The sequence below is a fragment of the Danio rerio genome, chromosome 14, assembly GCF_052040795.2.
Source record: "Danio rerio strain M-AB ecotype USA chromosome 14, GRCz13ab, whole genome shotgun sequence".
NCBI classification, from domain to species: Eukaryota; Metazoa; Chordata; class Actinopteri; order Cypriniformes; family Danionidae; genus Danio; species Danio rerio.
The window spans coordinates 34,849,487-34,869,906 of NC_141034.1; the positions used below are offsets into that span (position 1 = coordinate 34,849,487).

Below are 20,420 nucleotides of genomic sequence, written 5' to 3' on the forward strand. Positions count from 1 at the left end.
TAAGTATAGTTTTTTAAAATGGAAACTAGAAATATATTTTGTACTTCCAATTATACAGACATGCACATTTGGTAAACTAAGATATTTAGACCTATTGGAATCAAAGACATTTTAGTGTCAGCAGTTGAAGTCAGAATTATCTGCTTGTTAAATGGTGACGTGTTTGTGACGTATGTAATACTGTTTCCGGGTCCAAGCCGCCATTCACTTGAGTGGAAAAATCATTCGTTTATGATCACTTTTTATTCATATCGCACATTAAAGTTAATTTTATATAAAGTCATAGTGTACACAACAATCTCTGGGCTTGCTGCATAACAAATACCAAAATTTTAACAATTTATAAAACAATAAATTACTTTCTGGGCATTGGATATTAGGCATGGACATATATATTGCAATCGTGACTTTCGAAAGTATTAAATCGCTTTGTAAACGTTTATTATTACCATTTCATGAATCTCCCCCATTCAGTTGAATAGAGCGCTTGGACCCGGAAGCCGCTCCGCGTGACGTCATGCTTAACAAGCGGATTAGAAATTGGGGGTAAAAATAAATAGCGGGCTAATAATTGTAGGGGGAGCTTTAATAATTAGGTAATAATTTAATTAAATAATTTAACTTTATACATGATCACACAAGTTGTAATGCATTTTAAATAAAAATAATAATTAACTTTCTGACAAATATGTGAATTCCAAGATAATCTGAAGGACATTTGAAAAGTAATAAAGTATTACATTATTATTCATTAGTATTTTAGTATTTTTGCAATGTGAATCCAACTTTCAAGATAAGTGTAACTCTTTAAAGCATGACAGATTATCAAAACACGATTTAAGTACAAGACCAGCACAATTAAGCACCTACTTAATTCAGAATGGAGGCCTGGAGCATGAGTAAATGATGACAGCCTTGTGACTGATTTTTCTTCACAGCAGTGAACCATTGTTGTAGTAATTATTTTGTGCTACAGAATTAAACAGGCACTTTTTGTTTCTCACCAATGCATTCTGTGCCCACTTTGCGATAACCATCTGGACACTGGCAGGAGAAGGAGCCTTCTGTGTTGAAACACTGTTGACTGGGCTGGCAGTCGTGGCTGTCCCGTTCACACTCATCCACATCTGTTTTTTTGGAAACAGTATCATGGAAATTTATTTTGGGTTCAGTTTGTCTTCTCAGTTAAAGAGACAGTTCAAGCAAAAATTAAATGTTATTTAGTTGACTGTTTTTTTTTTTTTCTTTTAAAAAATGAACATTAAATACATTTTAGCTGAAATCGTGGTCTTTGGTGATCCATGAGATGCAGGTCAATGGATATTAGAGCTGTGGTGAAAATTTGTTTGAGAAATTGATTCTGCATCAATTCTGAGATGCATCAAAAATGCATCTTTATTCTCTCAAACTGATTCTGAGCTTAGTTTTTTTTTTATCAGCAGATGTCACTGTATACTTTACACACAGCCATACTCTGCTTGTAATTATAAAAGTGACTTAAAAAGCCAGCTTATGGCCCGTTTCCACTGAGTGGTACGGTACGCTTTTATGCCCATTTCCACCGTCAAAGGGTACCTAGAAGCGAACCGTCCCATACCACTTTTAGGTTACGCTTTGCAAAGGGTACCTAGCATGAAAGACGCGAAGCTGAACGCTATTGGTTTACAGAGATACATCACTCTCAGAAGCAGGAGAATGAAAATACAGGAAGTGCCATTTTTTAAAACACAGCCGAGACATTACAAGCCAAGAAAAACAAAATCTGCGGTGTCCTGTTGTTGTTTTACAAGCCCGTCTAAAAGTGCGATCGGTTTTACTTTCTCCAGTGAGCTCGCTGCGCATCTACATTTGAAATAACGAACTTCTTGTGCTGATATTAATAATGTGTGCATGAATATTGAAGAGTTTCTGATATCAGATCCTTTCAGAAAGGGACAAACGCGAGAGTAAATTGTGAAAAAACAAAGGAGAAGCCAAAAAAACAGCAGCAAATGATGCTTTCTGCAACATAAAACATGATCAAACTGCCATGTTTAATTATTATTATCGCCTTTTGGACTATTATGAACTCGGAATGACAGAATTACTTTTTAACAACATACATATTAGAGGTTTGCACTGACTGTGAACTGTACAGGTATGTTGTGTTGTTTTTGAACCCAAATAAGGACTAAATGTATGCTGTGTGTAGTTTTTCTGTAATTGGCAACATATCGGAGACTGTAAGGGTCTGTATGTGTTCATATATGCTGCATTTATTTATTTATTTCATATAATTGCAGACGTTACAGTAGGCTCTTTCATACTATCATTGATCTGCAGTTATAATCAAATCATGTTCACAGAAAGGTTAGTAATGAACATTTATACACAAGTATTTATGTGTATAAAGCATCTGTTTAGTGAGAAATGCTTCTTATATGATATGTGAAAAACCCTTACAGCTTTACTAGGACATATCCTCGAGTAAAAATGACGTCGTCTGAAACTTTCTGTCAGATACCAAGCCCAATAAAAGGGTACCCTTTTGGCAGTAGAAACACAAGCCTGATAAAGGTGACCCGTGCCATACCGTACTGTACGTCTCAGTGGAAACGGGCCATTTCACATAAGCATTTGAGTTCAAGGATAAAAACTAGCCTTATATCTCATTCATTTGAGCGTTTAAAAAAATGTGTTGATATGTTGATGTAAATGTCATGATGTGTTAACAAAAAACTCAGTATAGATGCAGAATCTTTTCTCCAACATTTTTTTTGTGTCAAAAAACATCAACATAAATCAGTGTTTCTCAACCATGTTCCTGGAGGACCACCAGCACTGCATGTTTTGGATGTCTCCTTTGTCTGTCACACCCATTACAGGTCTTTCAATTGCTGCTAATGAGCTGATAATCTGAATCAGGTGTGTTTGATTACAGAGACATGGAAAATGTGCAAAGCAGGTGGTGGGAAGTGGTTGAGAAACATTGACATAAATCAAACATGAAAAACAAAATATTGTTTGTTGCTTCTGATACTATGCTGGGGAATGTTTGCTGAGGCTGTAGGTAATTAAAGGTTTTGTAAATTATGCTCTTGCTTTCCCATACTGATTCTTTTGCTTCATAAGATTTTGTCAGGAGTCACAGGTAATAATTTAATTGTGCCTGTAGATGTTTTACTGACTCTGCTGGTAGCCATTAAGTTGAGATAAATAAACATAGAATTTTAGGGTGATGTATCTTTTTAAAGGCTCATGTTCACCGATGTGTTTAGCACTGCAGAAATGTAAAATTGTGCATATGAAATAATGGAAAATGACACGTTTACTCATGAAGTTCCATAATGTGTTTAGTCTTAGGCCATGTAGTTATTCATTGTCTTTACATACGTTATGGATAAACTTTCAATATTATAGGCTAATTTTGCTAGCTGACTTAGAGAATGAATTTCAGTTATGGTATCTCAACTCTTTTTTTTTTTAATCTTTACTATAGTTAGACACTCCCCTTAATGCTGATTGGCTGCAAGTGTGTTTCGGGACTCAGTCCAACACTGTGGTGAAAAGCATTTTTCAAGTACTTCTTAATGCACATTTAATTGATCATCTATTAATCCCTGGAACATCATCCCTAACTCGGACACACATGACTCTCTGTAATGGCATCCTATACTATTGAGTGTTAAAACGGAGGCTGTTCTGAAACAACACACACATGTTTTAACACACTCATCCACGCAGCTGTCCTGCTGGGGCTCGAAACCTGGAGGGCACAAGTTGAAAGGCTCACTGGCTGTGTTCTCCAGGCTTGGGTCGATCCGACTGGGTGACTCAGTTGCGGGATTGACCCTAAGTTGAGTGAGGGAGGCAAAAGTATCCCCACCATAGTGGCTGAAGCACTTCATTTCTCCCTAACCCTTAGCTTTAAATGCTTCTCCACCTGTCAGAGCTTGTAAAAATGCTGAGCTACACTGCTGGCATTTGAAGAGTCATAAAACCTTGGACTAACTTTTCTGATATTTTACTAGATTTGTGAGTGCTGAACATGAATTAAAACAATGTTAGCATTTGTTTACTTTAATTGTATAAAATATCTGGTTATTTAACTGGAATTAACTGGTTTTGTGCTTTTCACACTATTTTCATCTACTGGGTTTAAAGTCTGTATGAGCTTGTGGCGATGTAGCATGGGATGACTTGTGGTGATGTAGCGAGTATAGGGTATATGCAGAGCTAGTGTTTCTTCCCATATTGATAAACTTCCGATGAACGGTAAATGTGACTTTTATTCCATTTTATATGGTTCCTTTTACAGCATCAATGTTGTAGTATAATTAAAATATAATCAGTTACTCTAAATAGACTTTGGCATTTATTTAGTGCTCAAGCGTAAAACAACATGAAAAGCCGTTTACACACACGTGCCCATCAGGATTAGCAGGCTAGCGCAGAAGCTCCATTGAATATACAGGGGTAAAATAAATGTAAATGTTTTAAAGACATGGTGAGGAAAATGCGCTTGACCCAGGTTACTGACAAATTAAAAGTCATTCCGCATACTTCTGCATATACCCTATTATGATGAGTACAGCATTTACTGCACTCAGACAAGATGACTGAAATGGGCTCCTGATGATTACCGGTTTACAAGACAGTTCAGTATGGACACTGTTGCATTTGAAAGCGGCGTCTATCAGCTGATCTGTCAGTGAAATATCACAACACTTACAGACACTACTTTCAGTCGTTTTAATGTCTAAGGAATTTTCTGTCTGTTCAAAGCACATTCAATTAATTTTAAAATATGCACTATTTAAATATAAAAAAATTTTTTCACGTGTTTACTCAAATTTTTAATCAGAGTCAGTATGGGCCACACTGATAGATGAGGTTTGCTCGCTTTCATCTTTCTGTCCTGCTTTGCTCTTTCATGCCCACTCAAAATTATTACGGTAGACTTGTACTGAAAAAGGGGTTTTATGACCCTTTAAAGGTGCCATCAACTGCATTGGTTTAAGAAGTTAAATTGTTCTCTGGTATCCAGTAGGTTTATTGCTTTGGTAATATGGGGTAATATACCCCATTAAAATCAACCTCTACATGATCATATGACCGTTGAGCTGAGTGATTTGACATGATTCAGCAGTCTACATGTTTTTGTTGAAACGCACACGTTAAATTTCACAATAAACACGATAAATTAACAAACGATGTAACTAAACATACCTCATGCCTCTTCGGTGTAACGAGGAATAATTATGTAATCTGTAAATTTCGCAACCTGAGGTGAGTTTGAACATGCCTAGTGCTATTGTTGCCCAGTAACACACGTTTACATTTTTGCACTTCCATTTTCTAAATAAAAGTCACACATACATAGTAAGTGAAATATACACTTAAAATAATAAGGGAGGAAAGTTATCACTGTTGTCTCACTAGAAAACGTTTGGCTTACCAAACGCAGCCTGAGGTGTGCATATTAATTATTTCAGAGCTTTTTAATGATCTCAGAGCTGCATATGAGTCAAGGTCTCTTGATGATGTGGCTGCTTGTTAGGTCTGGATGAATGACCTAAAGTAGACATATATGCAAATGCAGAGGGTATGGCCCATGAGTCTTATCACAGTTTGTTTAGTCTTCTGATTGGCCTGTTGTCCACTGGGGTTTTATTTAATTTACATGGGAATGAGGAAACAGTGGTACCTGAGTCTCACAGTAGGCAAATTTCCATAAACTCATGTTTTATTATTCTTCTATGCCTTGGTATACCCAGATTTTCATCATAGAGCACCTTTAAAAAAAACAAGGCATCTTCATTGACAATTTCAAGAAAAAAATGCTTGGATGGATATGCGCCCTAAGACTGCTATAACTCTGAAATGTAGTTTTTGCAGCATTCATTGGTTCACAGCTCATGGGATGGGAAAACCGTGTCTCCGTAGAGCGATCTTGAGTAACATTATCTCTATTGCCTTTCTCTTGACGGTAGACGACAGCTGGGATGCCTCGGCCTCACTGAATTCCTAGACCCCCAGCAGATCGGCCTCCTGCCAAGACTTCAGCATGACTCCCACAGTTGTCTGAGCGCAAAAACCTCACTCTCTGCTTCCCCTGACCACCTGTTTCTGCCTGAGTCATTCAAACGCTAGCAGTCAAAACTAAAACATTGCGTGCAATGATCCTCCTCCCCCTCCACTATCTCATTCACAGACATTGATTTTCATTTTGATCCATCCACACTAGAGATGTCAATGCTGTTTTCCACAAATCCCCAAGATTGATCATCGTTTAAATTCATTGATTAACCATTAACCTTATTAATGAAAGAGGGTATATACTTCAGTGGTACAGTCACTAGCATTATAGGACACTTAAAAACGAAACAAATTAATGATTAAATGCAATGTCTGATACAAAACCTGTCAATAGTAGCATCTCAGATGTACACAATGGTGAATAGGCCAGTGTTTACTCAAGAACATCATGGTGTGTTGAAAACTTTTAAGGCTATTTAGTTATTATTCATCTGTCTTTACTACCTCACATGGATACAATTTTAATACCTACATCTCTTATGTTCATGAGATAATTAAACCAGCTGAGTTTGGTGAAATGCTTCTCAAATTCAGACCTGGTACCTAAACTCTTTTTGATACTGTTTGTCTAAAGTAGTTAGATTGGCTGCAAGTGTGTTTCGGGATCGGGTCCAACACTGTGGTGAAAAGAGTTTATCAAGCACTGTCTAATGCACTTTTAATTGATCATCTATTAATCCCTGGAACATCATCCCTAACTCGGACACACATGACTCTCCGTAATGGTATCCTAACTATTAAGTGTTAAAACCAGGCCGTCTGACACCTGTTTTGAACCGACACACACTTGATTTCACACACTCACCCACGCAGCTGTCCTGCTGGGGCTCGAAACCTAGAGGGCACGAGTTGAAAGGCTCACTGACTCTGTTCTCCAGGCTCGGGTCGATCTGGTTGGGTGGCTCAGCGGCAGGGATGACCGAGGCTGAGCGAGGGAGGCACAGGTATCCACCGTAGTGGTTGAAGCACTTCATTTCTCCCTTACAGGCTTCAGTGATTGTCTCACATTCATTTATATCTGCAGACACATGCATGTTGATTTATACAGTTGAAGTCAGAATTATTATCCCCTCTAAAAAATTAACCCCCTTGTTTAATTTTTCCCCAATTTCTGTTTAAAAGAGAGTTTTTTTCAACACATTTCTAAAAATAATAGTTTTAATAACTTAATTGTAATAACTGATTTTTTTTTTATCTTTGCCATAATGACAGTAAATACTATTTGACTAGATATTTTTCAAGACACTTTTATACAGCTTAAAGTGACATTTAAAGGCTTAATTAGGTTAATTAGGGTAACTAGGCAGATTAGAGTAATTAGGTGAGTTACTGTAAACCGATGATTTGTTTGATATCGAAGAAAAATATATAAAGGGGCTAATAACTTTGACCTTAAAATGGCTTTTAAAAAAATTAAAATTGCTTTTATTCCAGCCAAAATAAAACAATAAATACTTTCTCTAGAAGACAAAATATTATCAGACCTACTGTGAAAATGTCTTTGCTCTGTTAAACATAATTTGGGAAATATTTAAAATAAAGAAAAAATTGTTGTTGTCATTATAATCGGCCGCATAACAGTTAAGACTACAGCCAATTGTGTCAAATTGTAAGAGATCACTTTAAAGTTATTTTCAGCTGCATGAATTTACAGTGAATATTTGTTTTGAGTAATTCTTTTTTTTACATTTTAAGTGTTTCATTTATTATGCATCCTCAAAATGTAAAATAAGAATATTGTATACATTATTGTATTATATATATGGTATTTATTGAATTTAAATGACAAGTCAATACAAATTTCTTATGTTTTCAGATCGTTAATACTTAAAGAAGATATGTATAACTGTAAAATATTATGTTTGCTTAATATTTAAAGTCTAAAAAAATATATATAGACCATTTTGAGGGACGTAAACAATAAAAATGGCATTAACGTATTTCCTGTTTTACATTATTCATTTCCATAGCTTCGAAAATCAAAAAAAAGGTCCCCATGAAGATAAATAATGCTAATATAGCTGTTTTAACGTTAAGTTATGATTGAATTCCCTCTTTTTACAGTTATTAAAAAGTTTGACAACAAGCAGGAAATGTTTATGGGACAATGACATCACCACATTGAAATAGTCTATAAATAAAAAGAAAACTATGCTACTTGATTCGAGGTTTTGTAATTTTTTTTAACATAGTGATTCCCATATTTTTAGCTGTAGTATATTTTATACAAACAGGCCTACACAGCATACGGTGTGTATATTTATTATGTTTACATTGTGGCCATTTATTATGTTTACATTATAAAAATGTGTTTTAGTTATAACCATACGCTTATATCAAATGTTTTTGATGTATTTGTATATACTGATTATGGATCCTGTAAATTTGAGGTTTGGGGTATATGAGACATGAAGCGTGTTTTACCTTTGCAGTGCTGAGTCTGTGAATCCCAGTGATATCCATCTGTACATTCCTATAAAATACACATGAATAAGTAAACACTGTAGATGTAGCCTGAGTACACCTGCAGTTTGTGTAAATTTAAGATGAAAGGGTGTATTTTACATAATGAAGATAAAGAAAGTGTAGCGAGAGACAGGGGAAGGTTTCGTTCCTCCTTACCGTGTAGGTGTCAGTTTCTGTGGGTGGCTGTGAAATAGCGCGGTGGAGAAACACAGAGATGCACATACAAAAGAGCAAAACACACCCGGGCCGCATCCTCACACACCCCTTCAACAGGTCTCGATGAGCACAGACACAAAAACACCCCCAATAGTGTTTAGTAAAGAGAGGAGGTCAGACAGACATGCGATGGTGTGGAGCAGATGATGCTGAGGAACCTGTGGATGATAAACAAACCACTTCAGAAGCAAGCTTTACTCAGGATTTGAATACTTAAATGTGACCCAGTTATATTAATCACACGGTTCCTAAATATCAAAACATCGGTCTGTTGTTAATTTTAGCGCCTTCCAGTGAGTTTAATGATTTGTAAGGACTTTCATTAATCAGAAATGTATACCCTATTTTTAGCCGCTGCAGTTGCTTGATTACCAGACTCCCTCTAGTGGTTATATTAAAATTGCAATATTTGTACTCGCATTGTTACACTGTAAAACACAACAGTTCACTTTATCAAATTAAATGAGTGAAGTTACCTCAAAGTTTACTGAAAGTTAGTTCTGCTCATTTAAAGAAGAGTTTTGAACTTAGTGTTGAAAGTAATGCGTTAATTAAATACCTCATTACTTCAGCTTAAATGGAGTAAGTTCCTAGTACTCATATTGATTTTTTTTTTAACTCAAATGGTTTGTACACTGTAAAACCCAATAAGTTAAGGGAACTCAAACCATTTGAGGAAACCGATTGCAACAAACTATTTAAGTTCAAAAACTAATCTACAGTTGAAGTCAGAATTATTATTAGCCCCGATTTTTTTTCGTTTCTTTTTTAAATATTTCCCAAATGATGTTTAACAGAGCAAGGAATTTTTTACAGTATGTCTGATAATATTTCTTCTTCTGTAGAAAGTCTTATATGCTTTATTTTGGCTAGAATAAAAGCACCAACCTTTTAAACATCAGTTAATAACAAAATTATTAGCCCCTTTAGGCTATATTTTTGTTTGACAGAACAAACCATTGTTATACAATAACTTGCCTAATTACCTTAACTTGCCTAGTTAACCTAATTAACCTAGTAAAGCCTTTAAATGTCACTTTAAGCTGTATAGAAGTGTCTTGAAAATATCTAGTAAAATATTATGTTCTGTCATCATGGCAAAGATAAAATAAATGTTATTAGAAATGAGTTATTAAAACTATTATGTTTAGAAATGTGTTGAAAAAATCTCTCTGTTAAACAAGAATTGGGGAACAAATAAACGGGGGCGGGTAATAATTCAGGGGGGGGCTAATAATTCTGACTTCAACTGTATATGAGTACTGTGAACTTACTCTATTTAAGGTGAAGTAATTGGGTATTTAATATCTCATTACCTTCAACACTGTTCAAAACTCTTCAAATTAGCAGAATTAACTTTTAGTAAATTTTGAGTTAACTACACTCATTTCATTTGATATTTGAAGTTGATGAAGTTAACACATGAAAATATCAACCAGGAATATATCATTATAATAAAGTTCATACTTAATTGACAGTAATTCACCACAAACAATACATTTGAACTGCTTTTAAAACTTTTTGCATTCAATACTGCATTAATTAAGAAGCGACACAGTGACTCAGTGGTTAGCACTGTTGTCTCATGTCTCGAGTCCCGGCTGGGCCAGTTGACATTTGTGTGGAGTGTGCACGTTCTCCTAATGTTTCTTTTGTGTACTTTGGTTTACCCCACAGTCCAAAGACATGTGCTATAGGTGAATTGAATAAACTAAATTGGCCGCAGAGTGTGTGAGTGTGTATGGGTGTTTCCCAGTACTGGGTTCCGGCTGTGTAAAACATAGGCTGGATAAGTTGGCGGTTCATCCCTCTGTGGCGGGCCCTGATTGAAAGGGACTAAGTTGGAGAAAAATTAGTAAATGATGCATTTATTAATGTTAACAGATACAAAATTTGCTGATTTGTAATGGTTTATACATACAGTATGGTACTTTTTATTTAGTCTGAATGGGTCCTTTCACCCACCCCAAGAAATATTAACTGTAATTCTTATAAAACATTTCTGGCTTTGAGGGGAGTGAAATGTTTTCGCTTAAGCAAACTATCACACAGACATATAAAACGCAGTACTATTTTCCTGGCCCACTTTTCTGTAAGTACACACATACATTGACATTGACATAAACAGCATTTGCAGGCACAGTATGGAAACACAAAAGCTGCTCCAACATGACACAGACGGAGCCCAACAGCAGCTCTTTGAGTTGTTGTTTTAATGGAGTTCAGAGAGTCCAGCCTAAAAGTATTGTCATGTTGACTCAGTGTGACAAACGGCAAACCGCAGGGTGACGTGCGAATCTGCACATTCTGTCTGAGCTGCTTCAGCCTCCAGTTACTATCATTGTGCTTTTCCTCCCAAACCGCGTGAAACATACAGTAGCCATCATACAAGAAACGCTTGCAACTTCACACTCACATCCTGCAACAAGATAAACAGGCTCACAAATCTCTCATCTGTGTGAATTACCCGCTCCTACTGACTGACCTACGTGCTACTTATGGTTAAGCTTCCCTCAAAATCTTGAAGCAGGCTGTCACTGTGGTGGCAAAAACCTGAAATCAACCATCATAAACAAACCCGAGGCCAGCGAGAGCCCGGTCCAGTCACTTGGCCAAGGTGTGGGCAGTGTGGAGGCGTGGGTAACATGTTGTCTGAGTGGCACTTGACCTTCAGGAATGCCAGTGGAGAGGATGTGGGCACGGCTCTGAATAACGGTCAGCCGGACACTTGCTGTGTTTCCCACAGGATCACATTTCTGGGAAACCCCTCTCTCCGGAGTTCACTGGAAAGGTCAAGTGTGGTTACCCAGAATGCCCTTGTGTAGGCCGTTTCTGCTTTGCTATTTTTAATTATTAATTTTCTTTGGCGGAAATGTTAGTAGGTCATTGTGTGGCTACTCATGAGGCAAAATGAATTAATGTGGAGCACTCATGATGCCTTGTGCTCTTGCTTAAAGGGATAGTTCACCCAAAATTCAGATTTAATCTCTGTTTAATCCCCCTCGAGTGGTTTCAAATCTTTATTTTTTCTGTTGAACTCAACGGAAGATATTTTGATTAAGGAGTCCCTATTATGGGTTTTTGAAAATGAGCTTCCATGCAGTGTGTAACACAGCACTGAATGAAAACATCCAGCTGAGATTAAATCTGAAAGTGCACCATGTTTAAAAGTATTGATTCCTTAACAAAATAGTCGACTCAGAAACGAATAAATGAATCGTGTTGGGTTTGGATCAATTGCTTGAACACATCGACGTTGATACGATAAACATACCAAATATGTAGTGGCGGATGCGGTAAAACGTGAACGCCAATTTCACTTCAGACGCTAGCGGAGCGTGGAGGATCACGGGACTGATCATGACATGAAGATGACGATCACCGACAGATGGAGATTTGGCTATGAGGAATAAAGGGTTAAAGTTCATTTTCACAACAACACCACAGTATAGCCAGCCTAGTGCTGTATTTGTTGCTGTCATTTTTCTGATGATTGATACAATAACCTATGCTGCTACGCGGGATTTGTCTGCCATTTGCTATTAAAGAAAATAGCAGCAGAGACAATTGTGTATGGGACTTTGTCAGACTTTGTCAGTAACTGTTACGGTTCATATGGACCCGTTTCTTCTTCCTCTAGATCATAACATGCAAGTGTGATTAAAATTGTTGCCTCGTTCTCTGTAGTTTGCAAAATATGTATTTAATAGTGTGTTGTAACTTGTAATCCTTCCATGCAGCTTGTAATCATTTATCTATTATAGATCAGTCCTTGTACTGTATCTCTCCGGTAAAATCTGTATGGAGTTATTCACATATTGCATCCAAAACCACATTCAAAACTTGACGCATACTTCTTCCTTTACAGATTTAAATGCGTTCCTCTGCTGTTCAGCTTTGCTAAATCAGCTGTTCCTCACATACGCGGTGTGTTGGGCGTTTCTCTCATGCTGAACCCAGCCGACCAATCAAAACAGAATGGTTCATCGGACCAATCAGCGCAGATTAGCATCGCGCGAAGGAGGGGTCTGGGAACAATTGAATCGCTGAACAAATCATGTGAGCGTCGTTGGGATAATTAGGTAAAATAAACACATATTATAAGACAATGAAAGTGTTTTTTGGCCTTGCATGCATATCAGCCTGTTGTTGAAGACCCCCAGACCCAAACCTTTTATAATGTATAATAGGGGCTTTTTAAAGGTTATATTCAATAACCATTGATTTCCATAGTAGGAAAAACAAATATACGGAAGCACATGGTTACAGGTTTTCAGCATTCTTCAGAATATCTTCTTTTGTGTTTATCTCAAGAAAAAAAAAAGGTTTGACATGATTGAAAGGCGAGTAAATTATAACTTATTATCCCTATGCCTTGAATTATCCCTTTAAAAGGTTATTTTACCCCAAAATTAAACTTCTGTCATTAATTACTCATGCTAAAGTAATTTCAGTCTAATAACACCGACGTCCATATTCAGAGCACAGTTGAAAAGATTCTAAATCAAGTCTAAGAGATTTCTGTCCCACTAAAAGTCTATTTACCTGACTCTACTAAAATTGACGTCTAAAGTATCTCCTTTGAAGACTTCTGAAGAGACAGAATCACTTTAAATGATAAACATTTAATTTAGCTTTATTTGGCAGACGCTTGAATGTATTACGTGCAAGAATAACCTTCTTCGGTTCAAGAAAGCATTACAGAGCTTCCATGACTTAATGTTAATGCTGTGAATACTCTTTACTGATTAGTTTTTATATGTACAGGCCCTCTTAGTGCCAAACTCACAGTTACAACACAGCATTAGCTGGAGTCAGAGTGAAGGGAAAACAGGAGGCGAAGCTACATAAAACATCATTATGTTGGGTACAAGAAGTACAGGCTCCAAATTGAAATTTCATCATGTACCTGCTGCCAGAACAAATGACGCCAACTGTGTTTAAATGCAATAAAACGACTAGAAAAGACTATTGGTCATCAAATATGTTATTATGTTGAGATTTCAGCACACACTTCATGTCAGGTTAAGTAAAGTATTGTCCTTGTTTATTATGGATTAAGGATTGGGTACCTAGATATAGATGTCTTAAGTATTTCCTCTGATTTAGAAAAAGTTATTTTGACATGTGAAAACTTTTTAGCACTTAACTGAGCTAACAGACATATATAGTAAGCTAACCACTAGCAAGCAACTAAATATGAAGTAAGAACTTGTAGTGATTGAATATATGAGAGATCTCTCTCAGAAGATGCACAAATGTGTTTGGACCGAGATGAGGGCTGAGTAAATGATGGCAGAATCCTCATCTGGGGCTGAACTAACACTTTACCATTTGGCTGGCTGGTAGTCCTGTGACATTTGTAAGGTCTGCAGTGATTATATGAGCCCCAATAACACACGTAATAAAGAGCAGACTTCATGAGCAGCCCACTGCAAGGACCACACACATGTAATGACAAACGCTCTCCTCCTACCTCTCGCTCACCCTTATAAACACACTCACACTGGTCCAGTGTCATGTCTGCGCTTAACTCTGTGTGCTCAGCTAGGTATTAAATACTGAACCTGGCATGGTGGCCAAAACACTCACGCAGGATCTCCAGTTTGAAGACTTGCTTTTGAATGCACTTATAACTTTATGAATGCTAGCAACTCTCCCCACACCTGTGCAAACCTAAGTGGGGTTTTTATGTCAGGCCCCCCCCATGGTTTCAGAAACAGATCTATATAGGCACAGACACATGTACTGGTTGTGTTTTGTGCCTAGTTGTATTTGGATTTAGATTTTAAGATCTATAAATGTCAGATCATTAGATATAAAAATATAAGGGGCACCTGCTGTTAAAGGGATAGTTCACCCAAAAATGACAATTTACTCACTATTTAATCACCCTCAATTTGTTCCAAACCTTTCTTTCTTCTGTTGAACACAAAATAATATTTTGAACAATTTTAAATACCTTCCATAGTAGGGAAAAATATGGAAGTCAATGGTTACAGATAGGGATGGGCAGTATTTATGATAGACATAGTGGTGGAAAGAGTACTGAAAAATGTAGTGCAAGTAAAAAAGTATCTGTTGTGAATATTACTCAAAGTATGAGTAAAAGGTTGCTCTTTCAAAAGTACTCGAGTAGTGAGTATTGCACTGTTAAAAGCTGATGATATACATTTATTTTGTGGATGTGTGTAAACGTAACATTCTGCAGTGCATTTAGTTATTGCTCAGCAGGCACACAACGTCCTAAGACGTTAACATTAGGTTAGATTTAGGTTGTGACATCAGATGATCAAAATTCAATGTCTAGCCAGCGTCCAAGGACAGCGTTATTTTGATGTCCAGTAATGACGTCAAATGACATTGAAATTTGGTTGATTTTAGGTTGTTTTGGAAAGTAACCAAAATCCAACGTCGAGCCAACATCTTAAACCAACGTCATATTGATGGCAAATACTGACATTTATTTATCAGTTATGGCAATCAAAATTCAACATTTAATAGACGTCATAGTGGTAACGTCCATACAACGTCAAGCTGTAACATCATTAGACGTTGATATTTGGTTGATTTTAGGTTGGACGTCGGACATTGAGGTCGATCTGACATTGGGTTCTGATGTCAACCTAATTTTCAATTCCAAACAAAATGCAATGTTCCCACAACTCTAGGGTACAACATCAATCTGGTGTTTAAGGCCATTTCAGTCATCATACAGTAAACATCCGTCATCTTCTCATCAGTGACATGCATCTAAACATCTCAATGTGTGTATAAATTTGAACATCTTCTTGGACATAAATTGCTCATGTCTTGAGGTACTTCAATATGATGCGATTTACCTTCTATGTGCGATTTGATTGGACAGCAATCACAAGACTATTCGGCCAATCCCCATAGAAAAGAAAATAATAAAGTAACGACTGCAGGTTGAAGGAAAGAAAAGGAGTAAAAGTACTGATACTGCACTAAAAATGTATTTAACGGAAAGTAAAAGTACACATTTTTAAAACTAAGTGAATTACAATTCCTGAGAAAAACTACTTAATTTGTATTTTGTAATACAAAATGATATTTTATAATTTATATTTGATAGCGTTAATAGAACCAGCTTAATATTTTGTATCGAAATACTTTAATGTCTTGTAATTTTGTATTTTTAAAATACTAATATACTAATAAGAAGTCTACATGGTGACATCATATAGATCAGGGTGTCCGCGGGGTCTTAAATTCAGCACAATATTGTCTTATAGATCATTTTAAACAGGTCTTAATTTTCACATCCATTCACTAACAATACATCTCAATAAAACTTTCTGCTAAATTTACAACTAATTGATAACTTCATTTATTTATGACTAACTCTATTTTAGAACTATATTCTATAACTAAACCAATACTATAAATTATTAGAACAAATTAGTTTGTTTCTTGATGGGTCAAGAAACCATTTTTTTTTTTTTTATTTAACCCATATTTTTTCTCCTGGGCCATTAAAAAACCCTTAGCGTTTAGCCTTATGCACGTCTGAAATTTTATTCTTGATGGTCTTAGAAAGTCTTAAATTTGACTTGGTGAAATCTGCAGAAACCCTGTAGATGCACCCTCTGATTGGTGCTTTGGACATTAACTCTTTCATTTAAAGAATAACTGGAAAAATATATCAAGTCTTTGGAGATAGTATACTGTACAATTAATTTATTTATTGACAGATTTATTAAACAGATATATTTATAAAATAATATTTTAGTCACCAAACATGTTTAGAAATAGAAAGATAAGGCAATTAAATTTAAGTAAAATATTGTAACAAAAAAAATAAATATTAAAACCTACAAAATTTCAACTAACTTTTTTGCTTCTCTTGATTTTTACTCTTTTTGAAAATTTGAATTTATTAATTTTTTATAACAAAATTGGCTGTACTAGTTTTTGGACCGTTATCGTAAGTTATTTTGCTAGATTAACTACAGATTTGGCTGCAGTACTGACAACACTAATGTATATGCACAAATATAATATTGTACAGCTTCCTATTAAAAATATGAATTTAAAAGAGAAATTTGTGAGGGGTGTACTTATAGCTTATTGCTGAGCACTGTATCTTTGCCCAACCCTGGTTACAGGTTTTCAACTTTCTTCAAATTATCTTCTTTTTATATCCTTTTACATGTTTGGAACAAGTAAAGGGTGAGTAAATGATGACAGAATTTTCAGTTTTAGGTGAACAACCTGTTTAAATGAGAAAATATCTTTTTTAAGCAAATAGTTTTGAGTTTAATTTTATGGGATGAAAGAAGTCTGTTCTCCTCAGGTTCATAGAGGTGGCCTGTATGAGGAACTATAGACGTATAATAGTTTTATCACATTAATTAACTTTAATTAACAGCCATTAAAGTTGCATATTGCTACTATGTTGTATAGATATTCAACAAGTGCACTGCTGATCCAGGGTATCCACGGAGTCTTAAAAAGTCTTAAAATGTCTAATCTTTTTTTAACAGGTATTAATTTTCCTTTGTATTGCTGCCCAATCTGGCCATTAACACCTATATTTTTATTATTCAATTATTATTATTGCAGACTGAAGTAGTTGGCAGCTAAGTTTTGTTCTATTCTTGATAAGGGTTGTAGGGTTTGAGAATGGATATATTTTAAAAATTAATAAAAAAAATATTCAAACAAAATTATTATTGCTATTGTATTATTAAATGTATCAAATTGTAATCATTTTTTGACAGGGCTAGTGAAAATCTTTCCTAACTGGGATATTCCTAAAAAGTCTGAACATTTAGCCCTGTAAAGGTCTAAAATATCATTCATAATGGACTTCAAATGTCTTAAAAAGTCTTAAATTTAACTCGGTGAAACCTGCAGAAACCCTGTGTTTGAATGTTTGGGTTTTTGGTTATTTAATAGCATTAATAATTACAAAAACATTCAATTCCATAAAATATTCTTTTATAGTGAGAAAAATATGATATCACTGTCCTATAAAAATGATTCTTCAATGATGTTTGAAACTTTTGTAACCTTTATTTTTAAATGTGTGTGCATATGGTGAATTCTAAACAAGCTCCTTACTTGTCATCAGTGATGCTCACTATACGTCCATGTTGCTTACTTTAGCAGTTCAGCCCCGAGAAGACGAATTAATATTTCCAAAAATAGAACGCTAATGTGGCTACGACAGAGGCCCCAGTCTGATTTATTCCCGCCTCTGTCACACTCTCTGCTTTTAAATGAACGCCCGACTCAGCATCCAGCCATATAAAATAAAACATCTAACTCAAGTAATTAGCAGAACACATAAACAAAAAGTGACGCAACAGCGGTGGCCTGTCTAAGTACAGTAAAGCAGTGTTCCCTATTCTGATGTCATTCCATCGAGCCTTCATTCTTATAACAACACCTGTACGCTTCCAAAGGGGGCCGAAAGTTTTTTTTTTTTTTTGGATAAACATAAGCGTCTCCACAAATTCCCCGACCTCTGTGTGTCCTCAGAGAGCCTGTGCGAAATGTTCCCATTCTGCGGCGTCTTTCACATCTAATCAGCTCATTTAAACAGTCGGCAGTTTGTATGAATCAGCTTTTTGTCCTTTAAAAATAGAAACGCTCTCTAAACAGTCACCCATTTTACTTGTGCAGGGTTCAAATAACAACATACAGTCAATGGTTGTGAAACAGAGGTTGGAAAAGAGGTTGGAAAAGTTTTGCAACACTTCATACACACTTCGGAGATCAGTGTAAAAGCATCATGACGGTTGAGAAATGCTGAGAAGGAAAAAAATAGCGGCGTGAGAGCATGAGGATACAATATGTTGGAATAGCGGCATTGATCTTTGCTTGTCTAATGTGTCTAAAAGAGTGTGACGTGTGCAAAAACCGGCCAGTTGAAATGTTCTGCCCTTCATCGCCTTATCGCTTCCTCTGCCCTACTGCATGTGACACAACTTCACCCTGACATTTCTGCCTAAGTTACATGAGCTTATCCAGAATGGCCTCAAAGATCTCAGCTACTGGATTGGACAATGACTTTATATCCCAATGAAGCTCAACATTGTCTCTGGTAAGCATGCTGTATACTCACAGGCCCGCAGTGGATCTCTTTCTGAGCAGCGGTGGCACGTCTTCTCTTCTGTCCTCACTCCTCAGCCTGATAGAGTGAGTGTGGAGACGGACAGCTGGACTGTGAATGTATGCAGGGGAGGGAAAGACGGAAGAGAGGAGCTAAGGACGGCCCATTCCGACCCCCATATAGCCCCCCTGCACGGCCATCCTCCGCCCCTCTCTGACCCCCCAGGATGAAAATTCCTGGTCTGCGGCCCAAATTCCGAAATTCCAAATGTATCCAGCTCAACGACAGAACAACAGCATACAGATTCACACACACACACACAACCCCCTTCTTCATACACACACACACTCCACCTGGTTTCATTTAAACTCGCCCCCCACAGCCTGCAACTTTCTTTCTCTCTTTTCCCCTCCACCTCAAGTCACCCTTCATCTCTCCCCATCTTTTTCAGTCTCTCGCTCTCTCTATTCCTTTCATTCGGCTGGATATTTATAGCTCGGGAGAAGTTGGTGGAATGTAGACAAAAATTAGAGAGCAAACTAGAAAGAGAGAAAGAGGAGGCGAGGGGAGAGTGGAAGAAGGGAGGATAAGACACACGTCAGCTTGGAAAAGCTCTTTTTTTTTTTTGGTTGGCGTGTCTAAATATTGAAATTGGAGGTACTCGCAGGATGATATTGCTAGAAGTAAGAGGCAATGGAAAGACTCACATTCTATCTTCTGATATGCTTTATTTGTCTGATGTTGAATATAGGTTCACTTTCTAACTATGTGTCAGCTTTCATTCATTCACTGTAAAAAAAAAAAAAAAAAGCAGGGTTCCACACAATTCCTTTATGTTGTCCCAACACAAACTGAATTAAATGACTTAATTGTTTTTTCAAATTTAAAGAGCCTCCATTATGCATTAAAAAGGTCAAATTTTAGTTTAGGGGTCTGCAACAACAGGCTGATGTGCATGCAAGGTCTAAAAACATGTTCATTGTGCTTTAAAATGCATTTATTTTTATTCAATTATCTCAACGCCTCAGCTATTTATTTGTTCCCAAACTCCTTCTTAGCGCAATACTAATCTGCGCTGATTGGTCTGATGACCCAGTCTGTTGTGATTGGTCGTCTGCGTTCAGCGCAGGTAGGGATGGGTATCGTTGAGGTTTTAATGGTATTACTACTTTTATCAATACCACTTATTGGTTCAGTACTTTAACGGTTGTCTTATCTGTACTTTTTGTAGGTTTTTTTAGTTTACAAAAAACTGATTGAACAGAATTAACAGCACTTTATTTTAATATTCCGTTTTTAATGTAAAATCAAATGAAACCAAACAAATTTGTAAAACAAATAAAAAATATTTCTGTAAAAGAAGGTAGAAAAAACTTTTTTGGTGAAAAATCAACATGTTTGCCTTTTCTGGCAGAAGTCGGGATATTTCTTGCTTTATTGTGCTCCCTGCAGTTGAAAATACCCTCTTTGAGTTGCAAAATGGAGTTAAATGAGATAATGTTTATGATTTTTCATTAATGCATTCACAAAAATGAGTTAACTGTGTTTTAATATAGTTTTGGAGCATCTTGCAATATAA

General features: G+C 36.3%; 1 protein-coding gene and 1 long non-coding RNA gene across 2 annotated transcripts in view; one reads left to right on the top strand and one right to left on the bottom strand.

Annotated features, from left to right (window-relative positions):
* Positions 1-18,962, bottom strand: part of efemp2a (EGF-like fibulin extracellular matrix protein 2a) — a 31,164-nt gene extending 12,202 nt beyond the window's left edge. The window contains 5 exon segments of the mRNA NM_001008587.1: positions 1,005-1,127; positions 6,884-7,096; positions 8,503-8,551; positions 8,701-8,918; positions 18,854-18,962. Of these exon segments, the coding sequence (NP_001008587.1) occupies positions 1,005-1,127; positions 6,884-7,096; positions 8,503-8,551; positions 8,701-8,796 (481 nt within the window). The 5' untranslated portion in view covers positions 8,797-8,918; positions 18,854-18,962.
* Positions 1-20,420, top strand: part of LOC108192168 (uncharacterized) — a 117,370-nt gene that overhangs the window by 59,794 nt on the left and 37,156 nt on the right. The gene's annotated exons all lie outside the window — the stretch shown is intronic.